The sequence below is a fragment of the Paralichthys olivaceus genome, chromosome 18, assembly GCF_024713975.1.
Source record: "Paralichthys olivaceus isolate ysfri-2021 chromosome 18, ASM2471397v2, whole genome shotgun sequence".
Classification (NCBI taxonomy): domain Eukaryota; kingdom Metazoa; phylum Chordata; class Actinopteri; order Pleuronectiformes; family Paralichthyidae; genus Paralichthys; species Paralichthys olivaceus.
In genome coordinates this window covers 12,772,275-12,793,559 of record NC_091110.1, presented here as the reverse complement: position 1 = coordinate 12,793,559, position 21,285 = coordinate 12,772,275, and the positions used below count along the sequence as shown (strand labels likewise).

Below are 21,285 nucleotides of genomic sequence, written 5' to 3'. Positions count from 1 at the left end.
TGAATCATTAGCACGATGGAGAAATTGAGTTTGTTTACTTTTATTTATCTTTTCTACAAAAATACTTGTTCTTTTGTGGTTTCCATTTTGGGAGGGATCTCTACAGAGCTTCTCTGTATAAAAAACAATTTTTTCAGAGTTTCGGATTATGCAACATGGAATATCAAGTCAGCTGAGCTGTATTCCACTCGGATCTACTAAAATAAACCCAAATATATCTTTTCCATGTGCTGTACTTAGTCTCATTTCTTTCTCCGATAGAGAATGCTTTTGCAGACGCACACAGTTGGACTTGCAGCCCTGTGGCCAGTGAGCTCATGAAGGCGTGTCTGAGAAAAGCGCCAGAAGCAGAGGCAGGCAGTCGAGTTATAGGCAGACAATAAAATCAAAATCCAACTGTGACGCCATGGAGATCTGGAAGAGGAATTTACACTGTTTAACACTTTTACAGAGACCAACACTGCAGAAGACCATGTGGCATAATGAACATATAGATTATTACATCTGTCCATCTACCAGTGTGCACAGGTCTTTTCTTATTTTCTAAATAAATTATAATGTATAAATGTATGTAATAGTGTTAATCAGTGATATATGAATCAAATAAACTCTGCTTCCTGATGTTCCCTGATCAGATCCATCAGCTTCTCTGTGTTTCATTACATAACATCTGGAAAATCCATGCAGTTCAGGGTAACATTGGAAAAATAACCCTGCACCACATAAAAGGGTAAAACTTTGCACACACAGAAAACTCAGTCTCCTGAACATCCAGCTCCATGAATTATTCTCTGAGAAAATGAAAAAACTTCCTATCACACAATGTTAAAGAAAGCCATAAAGAATCCCTGCATCTCTATGAAAAGTGACTGGCTTCTTCCTTTGGTCATGTGATATGACATATCATGGGAATCGGCTCTGTTGTTACAAACAAACCAGCCTACAAACAAAAAGCACAGGGGTGAAAACATAACCTCCTTGGGGGCGGTAACTTTCCCCTCATCTTTAACACAAATTTAATTTACTTTTCCTCCTGAAGAAGAGGTTGGACCGGTAACAGGAGAGTTTTAATGTTGGCTTATTAGCGACCAAGTCAGACAAAGTTTATCGTGTCTAGTGTTTTTGGATCATCCAGTTTTTCCATTTTACCTCTGCGTGGGGTTTAATCCAAAACAATCTGGTCTCAATAAAAACAAGCAAACCAAAAGTTTCCATGGAAAGACGATACATTTAACCTCTCTTCTCTTGTTTTATAAAGACAGAAATACAAAAGTGTGATGCATCAGCCATCATACTGCACAGATTCAGAATATAAAGTCCTCCAACAAACCACTAGCGTCATTTTGGACCCATCTTAACCTGCAGTTCTCTTATTGTTGTGCTAAATATTATTATATCTCATCTTAGGTAGAACCACAAAGGTCTGGATCACCTGCTGTGAAACAAGTTGGTAATGAAGCAGATATTAATACAAGAAACTAGTATTTACCTTAAACACACTACAACCAAATGACTGCAATTAAATTTATAAAACTTTAATAAAGATTAATTTTCACTGATATTTTCTAAATGTCAAGTTTCAAAAGTCAAAAAATACAAATGAAAAATACTATGCATGCACAAAATGCTGTTAATAAAGGCAGTAAGGTATTTTACAGGAGTCTCTGCCACATTGTATGAAGCATAATAAAGAAAAATGTAAAATATAATCGCTTTAAGAGTAAACTTGATAAAAACCTGGCTCGGTAGAGATGATGACTTCTTACACACTGTGCTGTCTGATTGACTTTATCACATACATGATATGTTTCCTTCAAAATATTAAAACCAAAGACAAACAAAATGAACAAACTCATTTCAAAACAACCACAAAAGTCTTAAAACAGTTTGTGGGGAAACGGCAGCAACAACCTCTGAAAGCAGGTCAACTATGTTTGAAGTAATTTAGGTAACTGACCAGACATTTGGAATTCCCTTACATGAAAGTTACAACAGCAAAGGCTGAATGTAAAGCGTGGGACCATATTCCAGCACTGCTATGAAACAGATAGATAGATAATGTAAAGGTCTAAATGTAAATTAGAAATAAAAGTTGTAAAACTGAAAAACTAAAATTAAAAGTAGTAACTTTATATCTTCGGTTTCAATGTTTTCTGATGCTGGGAATATTTTTCCTCAATATACGTTTTTAAGATTTAAATAAAGTAGGACCACTTGAGAAACACTAAATATAAAAAAATGGAATATAAGTGAAAAAAAAATTACAAAAACGTTTTTGGTTCCCTAAAGCGTTTTCAGCGTAAGTACATTTAGAACGAGATCAATACACTGGAGGTCGTTTAACTTCTCAGTCTAAGTTCCGACTGTTAGTAAAGTGCTGAAATGATGCACGTGACTGAGGTAGAGCATTAACTTTTAAGTACTTGGTTGTTAAAGGGATCATTTAGTCTGTTTGATACTGCAGCAATAATCATAAAACTACATTAGACAAAGTGTAACACTGCGACGGACTTATACTTTGGTTCCTTCATTAATTGCAGAAAAAGCTGACTTGGCATTTTTAAGAGACGATTATAAATCCTCAAGGTTTCCCTTGAGAGCATTTCGGCTGAAAAGGTGCAGAAATAAACGGGTCGTCCAGAGCTCTGCCCCCGATGGTCCAGGAGTGCAGAGGCCCCACGGCCACAGAGCCCACGGCGGCCTGCTGACCGATCCTGGACACGACCCGGTGCACCGCCACCGGCTGCTGGAGCACAGCCTGAGGAGGGGCCCGGAGGCCGAGAGGCTGGGGAGCGGGGACAGATGCTACTGGGACCAGGTGACTTTGAATGTGATGCGTAACAGACTTAAATAATTGAGCATTAGCTGTTGTGGTTTCCTGCCTCTTTCCAAACGGTGCCTGGAGGAAAACATCAGATGCCTCCGTGGGTTTATGGGACGCAGACGAGGAGGAGCCGCTGAACGCCGCACCGCTTTCTTTTCCAGGTGTTTTGAAAGGAGCCAGCTGGAAGACATCAGAGGTGACCTGGCTGCTCGAAGGCTGCACCTGGGAAACTTGGTTGATGGGTTTGAGGTGGAAACTGGTGGAAGGAGTTGGTATCACATGGTGGTGAGTGCTCCTCTCATCGGATTGCGCTATGTGTTTGTTATAGACGCACGCAGCAGTCGCCTGCTGGATCCACAGTGTCTGCTGCTCCTCAGAGAACTGGAGCAGAACAGAAGCTCCAGAGCCTTTCTGTGCATTACTGTTGAGCTCCCTCTGCAGGTCTGTGCGTGGAGGAAATCAGAAAAACATCAGGATACATGCTTCAGAGCTTAACGACTACATGAACTTTATATTCTGAACTTCCACATTAAATAACAAATGCTTCTTTTTCCTTTCAGTGATATTAAACACAACAGAAGTGAATGATGAACCAAATCTGCCTCATATTGATCAAACCCAGTGACAGAAGGTGATCAAGTGGAAAAGAGCAAAACATTTAGTTTGTGAAAATCCTTCATTCAGGATAGAATGTTTATGTGACATCAGACAGTGGCTGTGAAATACATTCAGTTTGAGGACAGTAAAGAGAAAAACACATTAACAAGGTCTCTTTTCTAACCAAGTGTCTCATTGAGCCCTGAAATAATAATTAATACTGTGACACATTTGAAAGAGGAACTTGAAACATCACCGTCTGAATTTAATTCATCCCTCAAAATAACATTTTACAAAGTTTTACTTCATTGTTTTCAGTCATTGCTTTTAAATGATGTATCTTGATTTATTTACTTCACAATGGTTTTGAAAGGAACGATACTAATAAGTTATTATGATTATTGTTATCATCGTTATTAGTTTTATATGTCACACTTTCTTCAGTGTAGAGGCCGAGATTCATAGTTGTATTTGTGGGTTGAATTTTTTTTTTACATTATCACGTAACATGAACAAAGAAAGAACTATTACATTTTGTTGTCCAAAAACTGTCATCAGGGTATGTACTAAGTGGTCGGTTAAATATGTGAAAAATAATTTATTATTATTTATTATATTTATTTTCCCATTATTTACTGTAATACAACTCAAACACATGTCCCTCAATGCTGTTCTGCTCTATTAGTGTTATATATGGATCAATAAATAAGTGGATACTAAAATAGAATAATAGACTCTAGTATGACATTATAATATTAACATTATTGTGTGTAGTTGAAATAATAAAAGCAAAGGCATCAACACAATGCAGTAATAGATAGAAATGGATAGTTTGAATGGGGCATGAAGCTGATGTTTGATCTTACCTGAGTGGACTTACCCTGATATCCAAGTAGAATGAGACGTTGATTAGTAAATTACACAAATAAACCAAACTCTAATATATTATATCACAATTCAACAGATTATTTACTTTTCAACCTTAAGTCTCCCACAAGCTTTCATGCACGTCTTTCAATGCAAGTCTGATGAGAAACTAATCAAATACCATCAATTATTGTTATTATGGCACTTAAACTAAAAAAACATGTTAATATAATGTAATATTATAAAAATGTATAATTTGATATAAATTGTTTCAAATGTGGAATATGCAGATTTTTTCTTTTACTGACAGAATAAGATAAACCCATAATATTGAGTGAATATGATGACATTCTCTTATTTTTACCAATAAGACATAAAGTCTTACAATCAAAACTCCACACATTGACATTCACATTTGTATTTTATTTGCTATTCCTTTATAATTCTTTAATTATCTCACAAAAATAGAAGGAGCACACGATACCACAGCTCTGACGCAGGTTTGGGCCAAACGGACAAGAGGCGTTTCAAAAACACTCGGGAGTATCCAATTTCAATTTTGGCAAAAACACAACAAAAAAAAACCAAAAAAACAACAGAGGACGAGGGGCTCCTGTTTCACACCAAGGACTAATCTCACTACCTGTTCGTCTTCACCGATTACAACAGCACACAGGCAGCGACAGGGAGAAAGCTCGGGAGTTGCATAGGTTCAAACAGTAACTGCGAATGACTGAGCTGTTCAGTGGAGGGACCATAGAGAGGATGACGATTAAAAGTAAAAACATGAACCGTGAGTTGCACATGCAGAACCAACAGTAAATACGCCCAGAGGAGGCGGTCGATCTTTGACGTTTATGGACTTGAACAAAGTCAGTTCTACTTTAAAGATCTTTTAAGTTTTGGGGCCTAGTGTATGACATTGATATATACATAAAGTCATTATCATGAAACTTCTTTACCTTTTATTATCAAACAACGTGTAAATGCCCCCGATAACTTGAGCTCTTTCCTCAGATTCTGTATTTTAATATTTAGTTAATGTTTTTTTAGTTGGTTTAATATTTAAGTTTTAAGGTGATTTTTTTAAATTCAATTTATTTGGATTTAATTCCACTTTATATGTTTTTATGTGGAATATATCAAACCAGCATCAGTGGACTTCTTTCAGCATTTTAACACAATATGATTTGTTTATCTTAAAACCCTATAACTAATGATACAATAATGAATACGGATTATTTAAATGTATGATTTCTTACTCACTATGTGTAATGTAGAATATATATTCTACTCCATATAATTTTCTAGTATTGACATTGAGGTGGTCTTCGTGCATTGCGTTCATGCACAGGAAGTAAAATGACTATGTTTGATCCTACAGAAACATTTATATTGCTGACTGGAGCTGATTTTCAAACCCTGGACAGCTGATTTGATGCCGTCAGATAATCAAACCACCGCTGCAGCAACAGTGTCGTTTTGTCACTGTGAAACTGGCACATTTCACCTTCAGAGCCCCTCACACGTTACAAATCGGACAGATTCTTTAAGCTGTAATACGGAGCACGGACGTCCAGAGGACAGAGAGACTGGGGGAGCAGTAAGCCAATACGTGTCCAACCCTCAGAGAGAGTCATGGAGCTCTGACGACCTGAGAGAATTTAGGAGGAGGGGGCTGTGCTTTCAGAAGAGACTTTAATGACAACGTGACTGTCGCCATGTTCGCAGCAAACAACAACACAAGTAGGCTACTGGAAAACACATCCAACAAGTCCGACTCCACGCACACATACACACATACATACTTATCATAACACTGTATAACCACCAACACACGTGAACATAACATTCAACAACACTGCCATGCGTTTCGATATGACGTCTGTGATCACTAAAACCTGGTAAAGCGAAAACAAAGCTTTACAAAGCACAATTTCAGAAAAAAAGAAAGTTCTAGTTTAGCGAAGACATGAAACAGGACTAAGATTCAAGAGTTTAAGCTCCCGCTCGTCAGAAAAACTGTCGACCGCGTTCAATAAAAATATAATCCTTCATCAGTCCATGTAAACAAACGGAACACAGGCTCACTTTCGTTTCACAAAGGTGGAATAAGACATGGGATTCAGCCTAATCTGTCAAGTCTAACAAAGACTAGGATTATCATCTATACAGTTCAATGTACCGACAGTTATTGAGTAGATAGAACCAAGAAAAACAATCCCACAAAGAGGAATGAGTATTCTTCAATATTATTCAGTGATTATGGTGTTAAGAATTATATATATTTTTTCATTATAGACTAATATTTATTTCTTACATTCATTCTCTAACACTCTAGTCATATTAACATTTATTAACAGGAAAACAATGTAAATCAATCAATCAATCAAATTTCAATCAATCACCATATATATATATATGGATGACAGATTTCACATGTAAAGCAATATGTTTTCCACAAGTAAAGCTTTATGACAATGACTTCATATATACATGGGAAGAAGAACCAACTCTATGGTCTGGATAAGAGCCTGCAGGGGTCCAGATTTCTATTTACACAAGTTATGAGTGAACAAACGGCAGGAATGTAGGAAGGATTGCATGATGCGGAATTCATATTTGAGCTGATATTTAACAAATGTGAATGAGTGAAAATGCCACATTGTGTCGTTTCTGTCAGTGCCAAAAATTACCTGAATAGTTGTTTCTACTTCCCTAACCCTATTATTGTTGATAATTCAAGTTATTTTTCATGATTTCATGCATTTTGTGTTGGTATGGCACACTGCTATAAACACTGTTAAATGACCAATGATTTGTCATTTAGTTCCAAAGCAACCTATTGCTTGCCCCAAGGATAAAATTAAGGTGAAGCACTTGAAAACAAGTTCACCTTGAATTGATAACATAATGTGCAAGATATTTGTTTTTACTGTAGGTATAGTTCGAGTTAAGCAGATATTGTACACTTCAAGGACTCATCCATTCAGCCTAGTCCGTTTACTTCACAGATTATTTTATGGCACTTCACTGTTTTTGTGTCCTGCTTTTCTCTACATCACAATAACGTTGTACGGTGCTTGTTATGCAGAAGCTGAAGGAGAGGCAGAATGAGTGGTTATGGCTGTTTGTTTCCAGATTGTGACAAAATATCATTGAACGCTTAAGTCTAATCTATAGCAGCTTTAAAATGTTAGAAGATATTCCCTCCAGCAGCCGAGGCTGAGGGAGGCAACACTCATGCTACTGTGCAAATCAGGCTACATGACACGTTTCAAACAGGCTTCCCTTTGGAGAAGAAATAACCGGACCTTATTTGAACTAACTATCATTTAACTTTTCCAGGGTTTTATTTTTAAATGTGCAAATAAATCTGGGGAGGAGGAACTTAAGAAGCCGAACAACGACAAATTCACTTGTGCACGATAATAACTACAACCACTTAGAACTAGGCCTATTGTACATTACAACAATGATCTTCTATTGTTTGCTATTAGACACAATGCAATATTGTTCAAACAAACTGGATAGCATATCATATCCTGATCGACAGAAAGATGCAGTGGTTAATCGTTAGAAAGGATGATGTTAGTGTATTGAGCCAACGGACAATACACGATGCACGGAGACTACAACAAAGAGAAAATGTGAGTGAGAGGGTGAGAGATAAGAGGTGAGGAGAAGCCAGATAATGAAGTCGATACGGCAGAGAGGGCGGGAATGAAGAAGCATTTAAAGGCGGAGGAGGCTTCTACTGTAGGAGCTACAATGATGATGGCAGCCAGGGGTGCAGGAAGCTATCTATGACAACAGTGTTGATTGCAGTTATGCTATTCCAGTCTATAATCCAGTGTTACAGCTTCTACTTGGAGGGGGGAGGGGCCGCCTACAAGTCGATGAGCTGGTCCACCAGCAGCAGGGAGCGGGCCAGGCTGGGCAGGCTGGATTCAGAGCCGCCACTGTTACTGCGCGAGTGGCCTCCTGAAACTGGCCGGACAGACAAGGGGGGGGGAGTACGGGCAAACAAGAGGGGAGGAGAAGCAGAGGAGTGGGATTCACAACAAGCAAACACAGCAGTCAGAGAAGAGAGGGCGAAGAGGTTTAGAAAGAGAGAGGAGAGAAAAAAGAGGGCAGAATTTACCCATGTAACTCTACTGGTTTTCAAACATTCTCAAGTGAGGATGTAGAAATAGTGCAGGCACCTGATCAGTTGGTCAGTAGGTCAGTAATTATTAAGCAAATTAGCATGCCACTGAACCCTAAAAACACCCCCGGGTGCATCTTTAATCCTAAAAACCATCTTGAACCCGCCTGTGCCTCCTTGCAGAGACTGTAAAGACTTACCTTGGGAGTTCTTTCGCCCTGTGACGGGAATAGGATCAAACTCATCCTCTGTGCCGACATCTCCACTGACTTGTTGGGGCTCAAAGTCCGAGATCAGGAGAGACGAGTCTGCAGAGATGAGAAGAAAAGTAGGTGTTGGATGAAATAGAATGAAAGCCAAACTTTACTTATAACGATAACAAAAAGAAGCACATATATAATTTGGGCTAAAATTATTTAACTACCTTGATCAAAATGTGATAAATCAGCCCACTGCTCTCCCGCAGTAAAAGAGCTGTTTGGTAAGATTTTATGAGCAGAGATTAGTCGTAATTAGGATCATGCAGCTGCTGCACACATTCAGGCTGTGATTAGGAGTTGGCCCTGTCAACCACAGTTAAATGCCTTCATTCACCACACACAGAACAAATAAGTCAGCAGCAGCTGCGCAGCTCTTGGTTTGGGACACACAATATGGTTTCACAGACGATTCCCTTCAAAAGAAGAATTTTCATCTAATGTCAAATGATTACGACGTTATGAAGGGAAAGATAACTCAGAGTGTGAAGATGAATTTGTTAAGATGAGGTGGAAATGCGTCTGCTGCCACCCAGTGGTAGAAATTTACAGACAGTGACAATGTTAAGATCTCCAGCAACAGTAGATGGTTTTGGAAGTTGAGGTCTTCCTTCTCTCTAGTGTTGAAAAAAGCTTTAAGTCCAAAATGCCATCCAACCATTATCCCTATCGCTTATCCTTTACAGGGTGGCTGGGAGACCTAGACCATACAGAGGCAGACATTTCATGCTCACATTCACACTTAGAGACAATTTAGAGTCAGTGGGAGGAAGCCGGACCACCTGGAGAAAACCTACGCAGACATGAAGGGGACATGCAAACTCTAAACAGAAACACCCCAGAAAGAAGAGAGATCCCTCTTGCCGTGATCTCAAAGTGCTCACCACTGAACCACCATGCTGCCCTCCAACTAATATTACATTGAATAATTCCAGCTACAGTCAAAAACCAGAAATCTATAATTAGTTTGATGTGGCACCTCCTAGTTTAGGATTAATTCACTGGATCACAGATAGAGAACTTATTCTCCCACGAGTATGTAAGATTCTTTATGGTGAACCACAATGTTTCTGTTGTCATAGAAACATGTCATTCTAATGCACATTTCTTAATCATTTGTATTCTTCCTGTTTTCTTCTATTACCCTCTGACTGAAATTGACCAACTGCTGAATTGCTGTGACCAACACTTCTTTGTGTAAGAAAAATAAATATGCAGACATCAAGTCCCCAGCAACTCATTCAATGTCCAAGGACATGTCATGAAGAGAAGACCTGAAAGACGTCAAGATGCGTCTCAAGGTAACTCAGCATTAGCTTGTAAAAGATGAAAATCTTATGAATTTTAATGCTTTTCTGAGTCTATCTGCTGATGTTGAATAAAACATACAGAGACCCTGACATGACTTTGCTCTTTATTTAACAAAAATTGCCACCACAAACATTTATCAGGCTACATTGGATCTTAGTTGTTCATGATGTTGCTGTAAATTTCACACTCTCCGTGTTCAGGGAGCTCACCGCCTACTTCTGCCACATTCTTCCACCTTACCTGCTTTTGGCTGTGTGGAGTCTCCAGACAACAGACTGAAATCATCCAGAACAGAGGCAGCGGAGGTGGGGGCTGAGGATACGGAGGAGGTGGCGCTGCTCGCTGCTGGGGGGGCGGACGGAGCAGAGATCAGGGAGCAGCCCAGGAGAGAATCGTCTGCAGTGAGGGAGTCTGGGTCAGGAGAGGGTAAAAGTAAAAAGAGGAGAGATTAAAGTTTAATTATGGATTAGGACACTGATACATATACTCTTATGTTCCTTCAACTACTTGCAAATGATAATATTTTTAGATTCACTCAGCCAAGTGCTCTGTAGTAACAAGATAAATGCCCATAGAACATTTAAGAGCACAAACCTTTCGCAGACTCTTCAACTGACCCACCGAAGGGATCAGACAACGACAAGAGGTCAGGCAGCATGAGTGAAGATGTGTCGGGAGATTTGAGTCCTTCAATCAGCTTCTCTAAAGGCCGGTGATTAAAGAGAGAAATGGTTAGAATGTATACTTGACCCAATCAGCTTAATAAAACATGGTGAGACTATAAAAAACACAGTCAGTCTGGATAACAGACAGCAGAGTACAGGGTAAAAGACTGTGTTCTTTGTGTAGTCGAGGTCAAGTAAGAATTTACTGATTCAAGAAATTCCCAGAGCAGCAGACGAGAAAGAAAGACGTTGAAAAAACTTTGTGTGACGTTTGGTTTGGCGCCAGACAGGGTGCTCATCTATATAATGTTTAGATCAAGTACTTCAGCAATCATCATTTATTCATGTCATCATCCATATTTTATTGTTATTCATTTCACTAAGAATATTTTAGCACAACCAGCACATTATTTTTTCAGATGTTCAAGACATAAAGATTTCTTAAATAGTGTGTCTGGATTTCTTTCTAGAAGACGAGAGCTTTTCATGAATGAGACAGTAACAACTAAAATACAGCATGCATCCACCAGCAGAGAGAATGTTTACCTGGTGCATCTAACAGCTCGAGGGTACAGAAAGGATCTGGTGCAGCCAAGAGTGAAGCTCCTGAATCTACGATGGCTGACGGTCTTTCAACTGTTAAACAAAACAACGTTATACAACAAAGATTTGAAATCAAAATAATGAACCTAATATAAATACATTAAAGGAGGGAGCTTGTCGTTTCATTGGTTGATTTCAATACAAATGGTTTAAAAGTGTGAGCTTATAAGTTGCTGGCAATAGCATCATATATAATGTACGACAGAGGATTCATGCAACTCTTGGGTAGAAAGTGAATGAAGTGTGTTTCAGGAAATGTGAAACTCTTCTTTAAATGAATCAGACAGACCGACTGAGGCAAACTCAAAACTCTCCCACATTTATTTCAACAGCTTGAGACTCAAAGCGACAGTATTACCTAGTTCTGTATATGAGCAAATCAATTCCTGCATTTGTCTGTCTTGTTAAAAGCAGCTCTTAAACCATGAGTGGAGACATTTCCTGGGCAACAACTCTCAAAACATTAAGAGTCATTTTAATATGGAGTTTGTTTCACTCAGACCAAACCCCTCCTTTTATTTATATGATGCACACTGTGGATCATCATAGGAAGCTATCACTTTTGAAAGGTCCGTAAAAGCAGATTCATGGATCGGGTGCAGGTATACTTCTTGGTTTGACATAAGATTACATTCCTTCAGACGTATACATTAAAATACATTACCCAGCATCATAACAGCAGTTATGAAGACATATTACCATTAATCTATAAATGAATCAGTCTTTATGTTCGCTTCATTTGATGTCCACAAACTAGCATGCTTCCTCAAGCTAACAGCTGCCTGTTGAAGTTGTTTTCAATTTCAAAAAAGGTTGGAACAAAACACTTTGTTTAGTTTAACACATATTTTATGTTTAATGTTAGAACTAGACTGGATAGACAACGTTTATGTGTCTGTTTTGAATGTGTTTTTCTTCAAAGTTTGGAATGAAAGTGTTAAATGATTTGAAGATGTAACTTTGTTATGATGAAAGTGAAGGGCCCTCGGAGCTTTGTGGGTCCTGGTCCGTGTAAAAATAAAGAAAAGAACAAAAACACAGACTCTAAAGGGAAAACTGTAACATACTTGTTTCTTGGGATTCGTTTTCCACAGTTGAGGCCTGCAGGCCTGGTATCAACTCTTCAGAAGATGATGCCTCAGTTTCTGAAGGTAGGTCTAGTAAAAACATAAAGAAGTTATAACATATCATCTTTGTTAGCTATTGAAAATAATACTAATCTATCAACACAAACTTTACCATTGGGCTTTTTGTCTTCCGATTTTAATTCCTCAGCAGCAAGGTTGGAGAAGTTGTTGGAGAAGTTGTCATCATCGAAGGGATTCCACGCCGCCTGTGTCGGAGTGATGGTTGCAGCACCGGTGGCAGGAGCAGTGGGTCCAGCTTTGCTTTGGTCCTGGACTCCGTCTCCAGCACCGGGGTGAACATGCTGGGTGGTGCTTGGTTGAGATATGAGTGATCTGAAGAGACAAATGCATAAAGATAAAACACACGAGAGAAAACCACAATTTGAACTCATTTTCCAGAAAATTTGTCACTTACTGGTTGAGAGCAGCATCTCCATTAGCTCCCTGCAGCTGCTGAGAGTCACTAACTGGAGCTGCAGCGATGCTACTTGCTGTGGCGTCACTCGGGACGCGTTGGTGCCCTCGCTCTTCAGTTGTCTTTGGAGAAGCAGGTGGAGTCTGATCAAAAGGAGTGTGCAGTGAAGGCAAAACACATGAGATTAGAATAAAAAACAACTGAAATAAAACCTACAGTGTGTTAACGCTGTAATGATGATATTAAAGCTGGTGATGGTGAACAGCAGCCCACTCACCGTCTCGGCTGATTTTTGGCTGATCTCAGTGGAGGCAGCTGATGGCTGAGATACAGGTGGCTGAGCAGAGGCCGGTTTGCTGGGCGATGGCTGAGCCGCCGGCTGCTGAGGCTGGCTACCCTGCTTGCGTCGAGCTGGACGCTGAGGCGGGGCCGGGCTGGATGGAGTCACTGCTGCCTGCTGGGAGGAGGAGCTCACCACAGAGGGAGGTGTGGTCTGCTGCTGGACTGTTGGCTGAGCTTGAGATTGGACGTCACTCTTGGTCACTGGTGATACTACTGCTACTGGGGGGGTCTCTGCTGCTGTAGCTGCGGCTGGCTGCACGGCCTGTCACAGACAATGTAATCCGTCATCACGTTAAACATCACATCTGCAAAGCATTGGCCCGAGAGGAAGAACTTTGTGCTACTGCTCAAAAAAGCAGCCGTGAACTTATATGTATCAGGCTGATTCTAATATTTATTTAAGTACTGATTAACTTGTAATTTGTTGTAACAATAAATTGATTAATAATCATCGTCAATCAATCAAGACATCAGAAAATAGAGGCAATTTCCCAAAAAACAAAACTGAGGAAAACTGTAGAAAAATAAGGTTTTGTATAATTTAGTATCTTTAGGAAGCTCCTCCGTGTATTTAGAGAGTATGTACCTGTTTCTGCGGAGCCACAGCCTGACCGGAGTTGTTTTGCGACTGGATGAGAGGCAGAGCTGAAGTCTGCGCCTTCTGTGACTGCAGAGCTGCAGCAGGCTGAGAGAGGTTTAAGCTAACTCCTGTGGGATGTTGAAAAGAGCTCATTAATATGTTCTATCTTAATACTACATACGCAGAACAATGTTCATTTCAAACTAAATGTATTAAAGAGGATCAGAGAATCTGATAAACACTGAGAATCCAAGTTATTTGGAACAGATACAAAGCTGAAGTGAAACAGTATCTGAAGTGACAGAGTGGAGAAATTTCATGATCACTTGAGGCCTGTGGTTAGATTGCATTAATTTACACAAGTCTTAACCTGCGTGCTTAATCTCTTACTGTTGAGACTTGTAGGATTGAGTGTGTGGACAGAGGATTAGAGGGATTCTTGTCTTTTGTCAAAATCTTCGTTTCTCTTATACACGTACCGACGGGCTGAGCTGCACCACCGGGGATATTAGCCCGTTTGCGCGGGGTGAGAGCAGCAGGCTGGATGGGTAGAATGCCTGCAGCGGGCTGGGTGTGGGCTGCTTTGGGCCTCTGGCGAGGGGTGATGGAGGTTTCAGTGGTGGGAATAGGATCTGTCAGTCTGGTAACAAAGGAGGATATTGGCTTTCGTGTTAATGATGGCAAACAGTGTGAACATAATTGTTTAATGAGTATCAGAATACTGGTTGCACCTAATTACTTCCACAAATGTAGAGTTACTACAGCTTTGATAGGAATACAATGTAAGCAGCTCATGCTTGCCTGGGCTTAGTCTGGCTCTTCTTTGCTGCCGCAGCCTCACTCGCTTTGATTGGCTCAGGAAGTTTAGAGGGAATTTGAGAATTCTGGAATATGGTGAAGAAAATGACAATAAATGCAGGATTTTACAATAAAACTTTAAGTTGGCAGATATTGTGTATGCAACTGATGATTTAATGCAGATTTTCCTCCCACAGCGTGACAACAAACATGTTTGTTAATGTAGGTCAGGCAAAGAAACCCATCGCAGATTCCACTGAAAATCAATTCCTCATGAGAGAAAGCCAGAAAGCCAAATATTTCAGCTGACCCCAGTACTGACGGAAACTGACCTTCACATTCTGAACAGGGCAGGTCCGCTGAGCTAGTTTAAAAGCAAAGTGGGACACCTGGTAGATATCTGGTCTTTTGTCTGGGTCTGGCTCCAGCGTGTATCCTAAAAAAGCACCACAAAGAAAGATGGGTCAGACAAAGACATTTACACAAGTGCATGCTTTTGTGAAAATTGATATTTATAACGTGAAGTGACGTTAAAGAGACACTGACTAATGAGGCAGTGAAGATCGTAAGAGTAGCGAGAGTTATCTGGAATGGTGAAGCTGCCATCGCAGATGGCCACCTGGCTTTCACCAAAGGGCAGAGTGAAGAAGCACAGCTTGTACAGCAAACAACCCAGTGCCTGGAGAAGACAATCACAAGCATGCCCCACCACACCAAAAACACAAACAGAGAGGAGAGGAGTTTAAACAAGAATATCAATCAAGTCACACAAAAAATATTTTTCCCCTCGAAACCACACCAGCAGGCAGAATGTTATACAACTATTCAGAAATGCAACAACAAATATTTTCATTCTTTAAGTAAGACCAATCCCTAAATCTCATACAACTGCTACCTAACAAGCCTGTAACTTTAATATATTAATAACAAGCTAGATGTCATAGAACAAGATGTCAATGCTTTCTACTGTAAAACATCCAGTACCCATGCAAATAAGGTATAAGTTAAAAAAACATAGACTATAATCAACAAATTGTATTATTATCTTTAACTCAAATTGAGGCTTTGTTTTACTTAATACATACTGTACGAGTTACTGCAGTGCTGTATTTTCTCTCTCTTTATATATATAAATATATTTATGCACTTCTATCAGGATTACTGTCCTCTTCACTCACCCAGATATCTGCTTTTGTGGTGATAATCTTGTTGTTGTACAGGTTAACCATTTCAGGGGCACGATATGATAAAGTGGTGTATCTGAAAGAGGACAACAAGAAATTAGTAAGAAACCTGTCTGGTTTTGAAATCAGCCTACATATGTTCAATAAATAAAACGAGTGCTAATGAATGAAAGCTGCAGATGTAGACAAAACAGGTGAAAAGATGCACAAACTTTTTGATCTCTTCCTCCACCACAGCAACTCCTTCGGTCTGCGGACTCTGGAACTTGTTAGTGGCACTGCCGAAGTCACACAGCACATAATGACCCTTGTCATGCAGGAGGATGTTCTCCACCTGTAGATATACAAGAGATGAGACTCTCACAGCCAAGTGTAGCTGCTTTCAGTTAACTCAGCAGATATACAGGTAATATAACTGGTTTGGACTTTTAAATGTCAGAGGGTGTTGCAATAACTGACCTGCTCTGCAAAGTCAAATACCTCTGCAACAAACGCACCTTGAATATAAATATTGAAGTGCAGCCACCTTCATATAATGAAATGCAGATTTAGTCAAAGCTGGCTTGGTCATGCTCTACACTATCAACTTTAAGACTTTTTAAATGTAAAGAAGAAATCCAAATGTTTCCATCTGGATTATAACTACTGAGTGACAGTAACTTCAAATGAATGCGACAGCCACACTGCAGTTGACTGAGCTCTTCAGCATTTTGACAACTGCCCCTCTCTTCTGTTGCAGAAGATCCATAATTTAACACAAACAAATCAACCCTGATTCTTCAAAAGACCTCACAGCAGGGTAATCTGCAGGTGGTGGTTTTCCCCCCTTGTTACCAGGGATTGGACAACCTGTCTGCAGATCGGAGCTCTACACGGTACTAAGGTGGCAAAATGTGTCACCTTAAGGTCTCTGTGGATGATTGGCGTCTTGCGCTGGTGCAGACGAGAAACGGCATCGCATGTGTCACAGAAGATCTGCAGCACTTCAGCCTCGGTGAAGCCAGTCTGCAGCCTCTGATTCATCAAATTGACCACCTGCCCTCCTGCAAAATAAAATCCAATTATACAGCAGCACAAACAACATGGATGATTAAGCTGACAGGTATACGATTGATTTTAAACTTCTGTAACACAAATTCAATTCATATTACAAAAATAAAAGTATGTGGCTGCAGCTTCATCACCTTTGCAATAGTCCATTAGTATGAGGACCTCCCATACATCCCTTGATCCCATAGCTGTGATATTGGAGTCCAGATAACCAACAATATTCTTGTTACCAACAAGGTCTTTCTGCAAGAACACAAGTTCAAGAGCGTTAACACAAAACTGTGCCTAAAGTAAGCAACAAAACTGGCAACTGCTGTAAGTGGCTGAATTGTGTGCTTGTACTATATGACTGGTGAAGTGGATGCTTTGGGTATAGAAGTCTAACTGACACAATTTTGTACTCTGAATAAATCAGGCATAATAGTGTGATACAAAGATTTTTGACACAAGGTGGGGTAGGGAAGAAATATTTCCATGTCTTGTTGCAAAATATTTAATTTTAATGTTGTTAGACAGTAATTCAGTGTGTTCAGTGTAATAGAATGATGCAGTTTAAGGTAATTCAAAACAGGAATGGATTAGGTAATGAAAAACCTCTGAGGTCAAGGTCTGTCAATCTATACCTGCCTTAGTGTGTGTGTGTGTGTGTGTGTGTGTGTGTGTGTGTGTGTGTGTGTGTGTGTGTGTGTGTGTGTGTGTGTGTGTGTGTGTGTGTGTGTGTGTGTGTGTGTATGTAAGTGTGTGTGTATGTAAGTGTGTGTGAAAGTGAGAGAGAGAGAGACTGAAGTAAGTGAATAACAAGTGACATCATCTTCCAACGAAATGTCAGTGTTGGTTTCCAAAAAGAACAAGTTGTTATGAAGTGCTGTTTGTCATTTTGTTCAAAGTTTATACAAGCCACTTTAAATAATCTGACCATAAATCACTTCCTTCCTTCCTGAGGATTGCTTGAGATAGTAAAGATTGAATTGTGTGTACAGACCCTGAATTCAGTGAACGATTTATAAAGCCTCCTGATAGAAAAATGACATTTTGTTTTAGGCTACCATGACAAACCTGTCTATTTATAGACTAAATAAATCCCAATTCTGCTCTTGGTCAAGCAGTCTGATGGAGTCAGAACAGTCTCCTTCTACCAGCATATGACAGTGAATGTATACCTGGGATTTGCTCAGTTCAGTTTTATGTTATGTTAGCCAACAGGCATCATTTATTATACATTTCTCAAAGGGGGAAGACTTCAACTTTGAGAACAGAACAATGAATGCTGAAAAATAAAGTACTATGTAGTCTGTATAAGAATTCGCGTCCAACTCCAAACTCTGAAACCCATCTCAGGAGGGGAGAGCAGAACATGCAAAACAATTCTGTGTAAACAAAAGCAAAGTTCACCAAGAACCAGATGAATAAATACAGAACCATCCCAACAACACGGCTGCAGGCTGACTGTGTACTGAATCCAGTTATTCAGGACGGAGTAAGATAGCTTCCCTTTGTGGATTTTTTGGGACATTTGCAGGTACAATTTTTAAAAAGCAGCAAGTTATGTTGTTGCCTTCATGTGTGTTTTTTACCCAGCATTCAAAACTCCACAAGCTCAAAGTGAGAACAAGCTGATAAATGTTTAGTCACGGCAACTCACCATTATTTGAATCTCGAGTTTGCACACCTGCAGATCATGCTCATTGTTGACATACATCCTCTTCAGCGCACAACGCACCCCTTGATTTGTTCGCACTAGGAACACAATGGCAAAACCACCTGCAGGATTGAGGAAAGAGACCAAATTACAGTGTCAGTCTTCAAAGAGAGAGTAGACAAACTATAATCTATAACTATAATCACTCTCACAAGCTTTGTTAAGGAATTATGATTTTGGACATAAAGCAGACATATTCTTTTTTTTCTCTCACGATATAAATTTATGGAACTGTTGCAATTTGTATCTGTGCTTTTGCATCAATATGGACGAGCAGGACCAAATGTTGCAGCCTTATAGTGTCATGTATTAGTCATGTCATTGCTGCAGGGTTTATGAAGAGGCCTACATTGAGGCCTAACCATCTGGTATAGCTCAGACTACACTCAAATTCACTTTAGCTGTGACCGAGTGACTTCAGTTTCGGGCCGGACAATGCTGCTTATGCTGCACGTGAGATACATATTGTACAGCACTGTGGCATCGTGATCGCTCTATAAAAATACCTCGTGCAAGTTGAGGGTTTGCTCCAACTTCTGACGAGAATGTCTCAGGTCATTTCAGTAAGTGTAGACAATCTGATCAACTGTACAATACTGTCTTCCTGCATCATTTTAAATGTGGGCGCTGGCTTTGAAAGTCTTCACTAGCTGGCAGCATGACACACTGATTAATACTGTGGGGCAGACATAATTACCACAGTATGTGGTTGGGAAAAATATGAGCGGATGGGGTGGCTCATGTAAAATCAATAGTCAATAGTGTTAAGGAATGAGGTCGGTCTTCATCTTCATGAAACATACTTCTGCATCATAAAATCAGCTCAGATGAAGTTCAATTCAATTTGTATAGTGCCAAATCATAACATACACCATCTCAAGGCACATAGAAGGTCCAGATCTTCAACAATTATAGAGAAACCCATCAGTTCCCACAATGAGAAGCACTTTGGAGACTGAGGAGAGAAAAAAAAAACCTCAAGCTGAACCAGACTCAGTGTGGGCAGCCATCAGCCTCGACCGGTTGGGGTGAGCGGAGAATAATGGGAAGGAGAGAAGAGATGGGTAGAAAAGAGGTAGGAGAAGAGAGAGACAGAGAGGGGAAGGAGAGGGGGAGAAGGAGGAGAGAGAAACTGCTGTGTTACTCAGAGGGAAAGCTAGCAGACAGCAGCAGGCCCCTGTTCTGCATCTAGGATACACAGGGGGCAGATGCAAAGCTGCATCCTTCCTGTGGGGATGGTATAAGGTTACATCCCTGCGCTGTCATGTGACTCTTGTGTGTATTTACCTCGAGCATGAAGCACACATCATCATCATCATCATCATCACCCTCCTCCTGCAACATGCATGAAAACAACGGGCATCATCTGCTCTGTGCAAACCTCTCTCTCACCTTCAGCAACAATCTCCTCAACAGTGACTTGGTGTCTTCCCACAGTGAAGGCTCGTCCAATGAAATTTCCGCCTGCGTGACTGGACCCGGAGCCGCCGCCGCCTCCTCCACCGGAACCAGGCCCGGAGCTGACCAACTCCCGACGGGAATCGAAGAACTTCCTCATGGTGTCCAAAACGACACACACACTCACTCACACACACACACACACAGCAGATGGCGAGCTGCTAGTTTCTCCGTGCACAGAATGATTGCACTCACGCACACTGTGAACCTATAACGAGTCTATTTGCAGCCTGAAAACACGCACTGCCCCCCCACCCCCTCTTTTCTTTCTCCTCTTATGCTGATGTGGAGGTTTTTTGGTGGCGAATTTCCCATTCGCTCGCCAACACGAGCCAGTCGGTGATGTAGCTGGAGCGGCTGGAGCCGTTATGTAAGGAGTGAATTACACCACCCGGGGGAGGCTAAAGCATCTCCGGGAGAAAAGTCCTGTTCCTTAGCTATCCATGCAGCAGCAGCCGCCCGTGGTCGGAGGATACCGATGGGAACATTGGGTCCGTCTCCATCCCCGTCCAAACCGAGCTAGCTACGTGCTAGCTACTTACGCGCTATGACATTTCGCGTGTAAGGTTATCCAGGTTACCCTCTGAAGATAGCGGCTCCGGGTGCGATGTGTCCGACGTGTAACTTCAACGATAGCGTCGCCCGGAAAAAATCTTTCCATCCTCATTCAACTGGAGCCGCCGCTAGTTGCCACACATCTGCCCGTGTGGCTATTTAATTCCCTCCATTAGCGATTAAACTCTGATTTTTTTATTCATCCCCCCCCCTTTCCCCAGCTAGCTAACGCATTAGCGCGGTGCAGCGTCTCTCCTCGAACCCGGGGCCGCAGTTTCGACAGGAACCCGAAGCCTCCGTGTGTCCGTGCGACGGATTTGACATGTACCAAAACACGAGAGCGAGGTTTTCAGCCCAGCAGCAGAATCTCTGCAGCCTCCTTTGGCTGCCGGAGAGATCGCAGCATCCTAGCTGTTGCTGTTGACGCGCGCACGGGAGTGTGGGTAATGTAGTTCCACAGCGCAACTGCAGCCTCAAATCTGAGGTTGGATTAATGATGTGTTAAAGGTCCAGTGTGTAAGATTTAGGTGAAAGGGGATCCATTGGCAGTAATTCATTATATAAAATAATCCTAGTGATGTTTTCACTGATGTGTTTCATCTACATTGTAGGAATTGTTGTTTTTCTTCACCGGAGAATGGGGCCTTTATATTTAAACTACTTTTATTTACATCAGGAGCAGGTCCTCTCTACGGAGGCCGCCATGTTTTTTACAGTAGCTCAGAATGGAAATGCAACTTCTCTTCACTAAATCCTACACACTGGACCTTTAAACTAATAAGAAAATACCAAAATAAATATGAAAT

General features: G+C 40.7%; 1 protein-coding gene across 2 annotated transcripts; it reads right to left on the bottom strand.

Moving 5' to 3' along the window:
* Positions 1-1,208: 1,208 nt before the first annotated feature.
* On the bottom strand, positions 1,209-20,918 carry LOC109626494 (AP2-associated protein kinase 1). Of its 2 annotated transcripts, none has more exons than XM_020082505.2 (20): positions 19,859-20,918; positions 18,410-18,528; positions 16,902-17,010; positions 16,618-16,760; positions 15,930-16,051; positions 15,712-15,793; positions 15,080-15,212; positions 14,866-14,969; positions 14,537-14,619; positions 14,215-14,375; positions 13,742-13,863; positions 13,091-13,417; positions 12,814-12,956; positions 12,511-12,731; positions 12,339-12,428; positions 11,215-11,304; positions 10,598-10,705; positions 10,244-10,414; positions 8,636-8,743; positions 1,209-3,267 (listed from the first exon to the last, which is right to left on the bottom strand). In XM_020082505.2, the coding sequence occupies exons 1-20, from the start codon at positions 20,022-20,024 to the stop codon at positions 2,582-2,584; spliced, it is 3,288 nt and encodes a 1,095-aa protein (XP_019938064.2). In that variant the 5' UTR covers positions 20,025-20,918; the 3' UTR covers positions 1,209-2,581. The 2 variants fall into 2 exon arrangements, with proteins under 2 accessions (XP_019938064.2, XP_019938065.2); XM_020082506.2 differs by lacking the exon at positions 1,209-3,267 and adding an exon at positions 7,013-8,278.
* Positions 20,919-21,285: the final 367 nt, after the last annotated feature.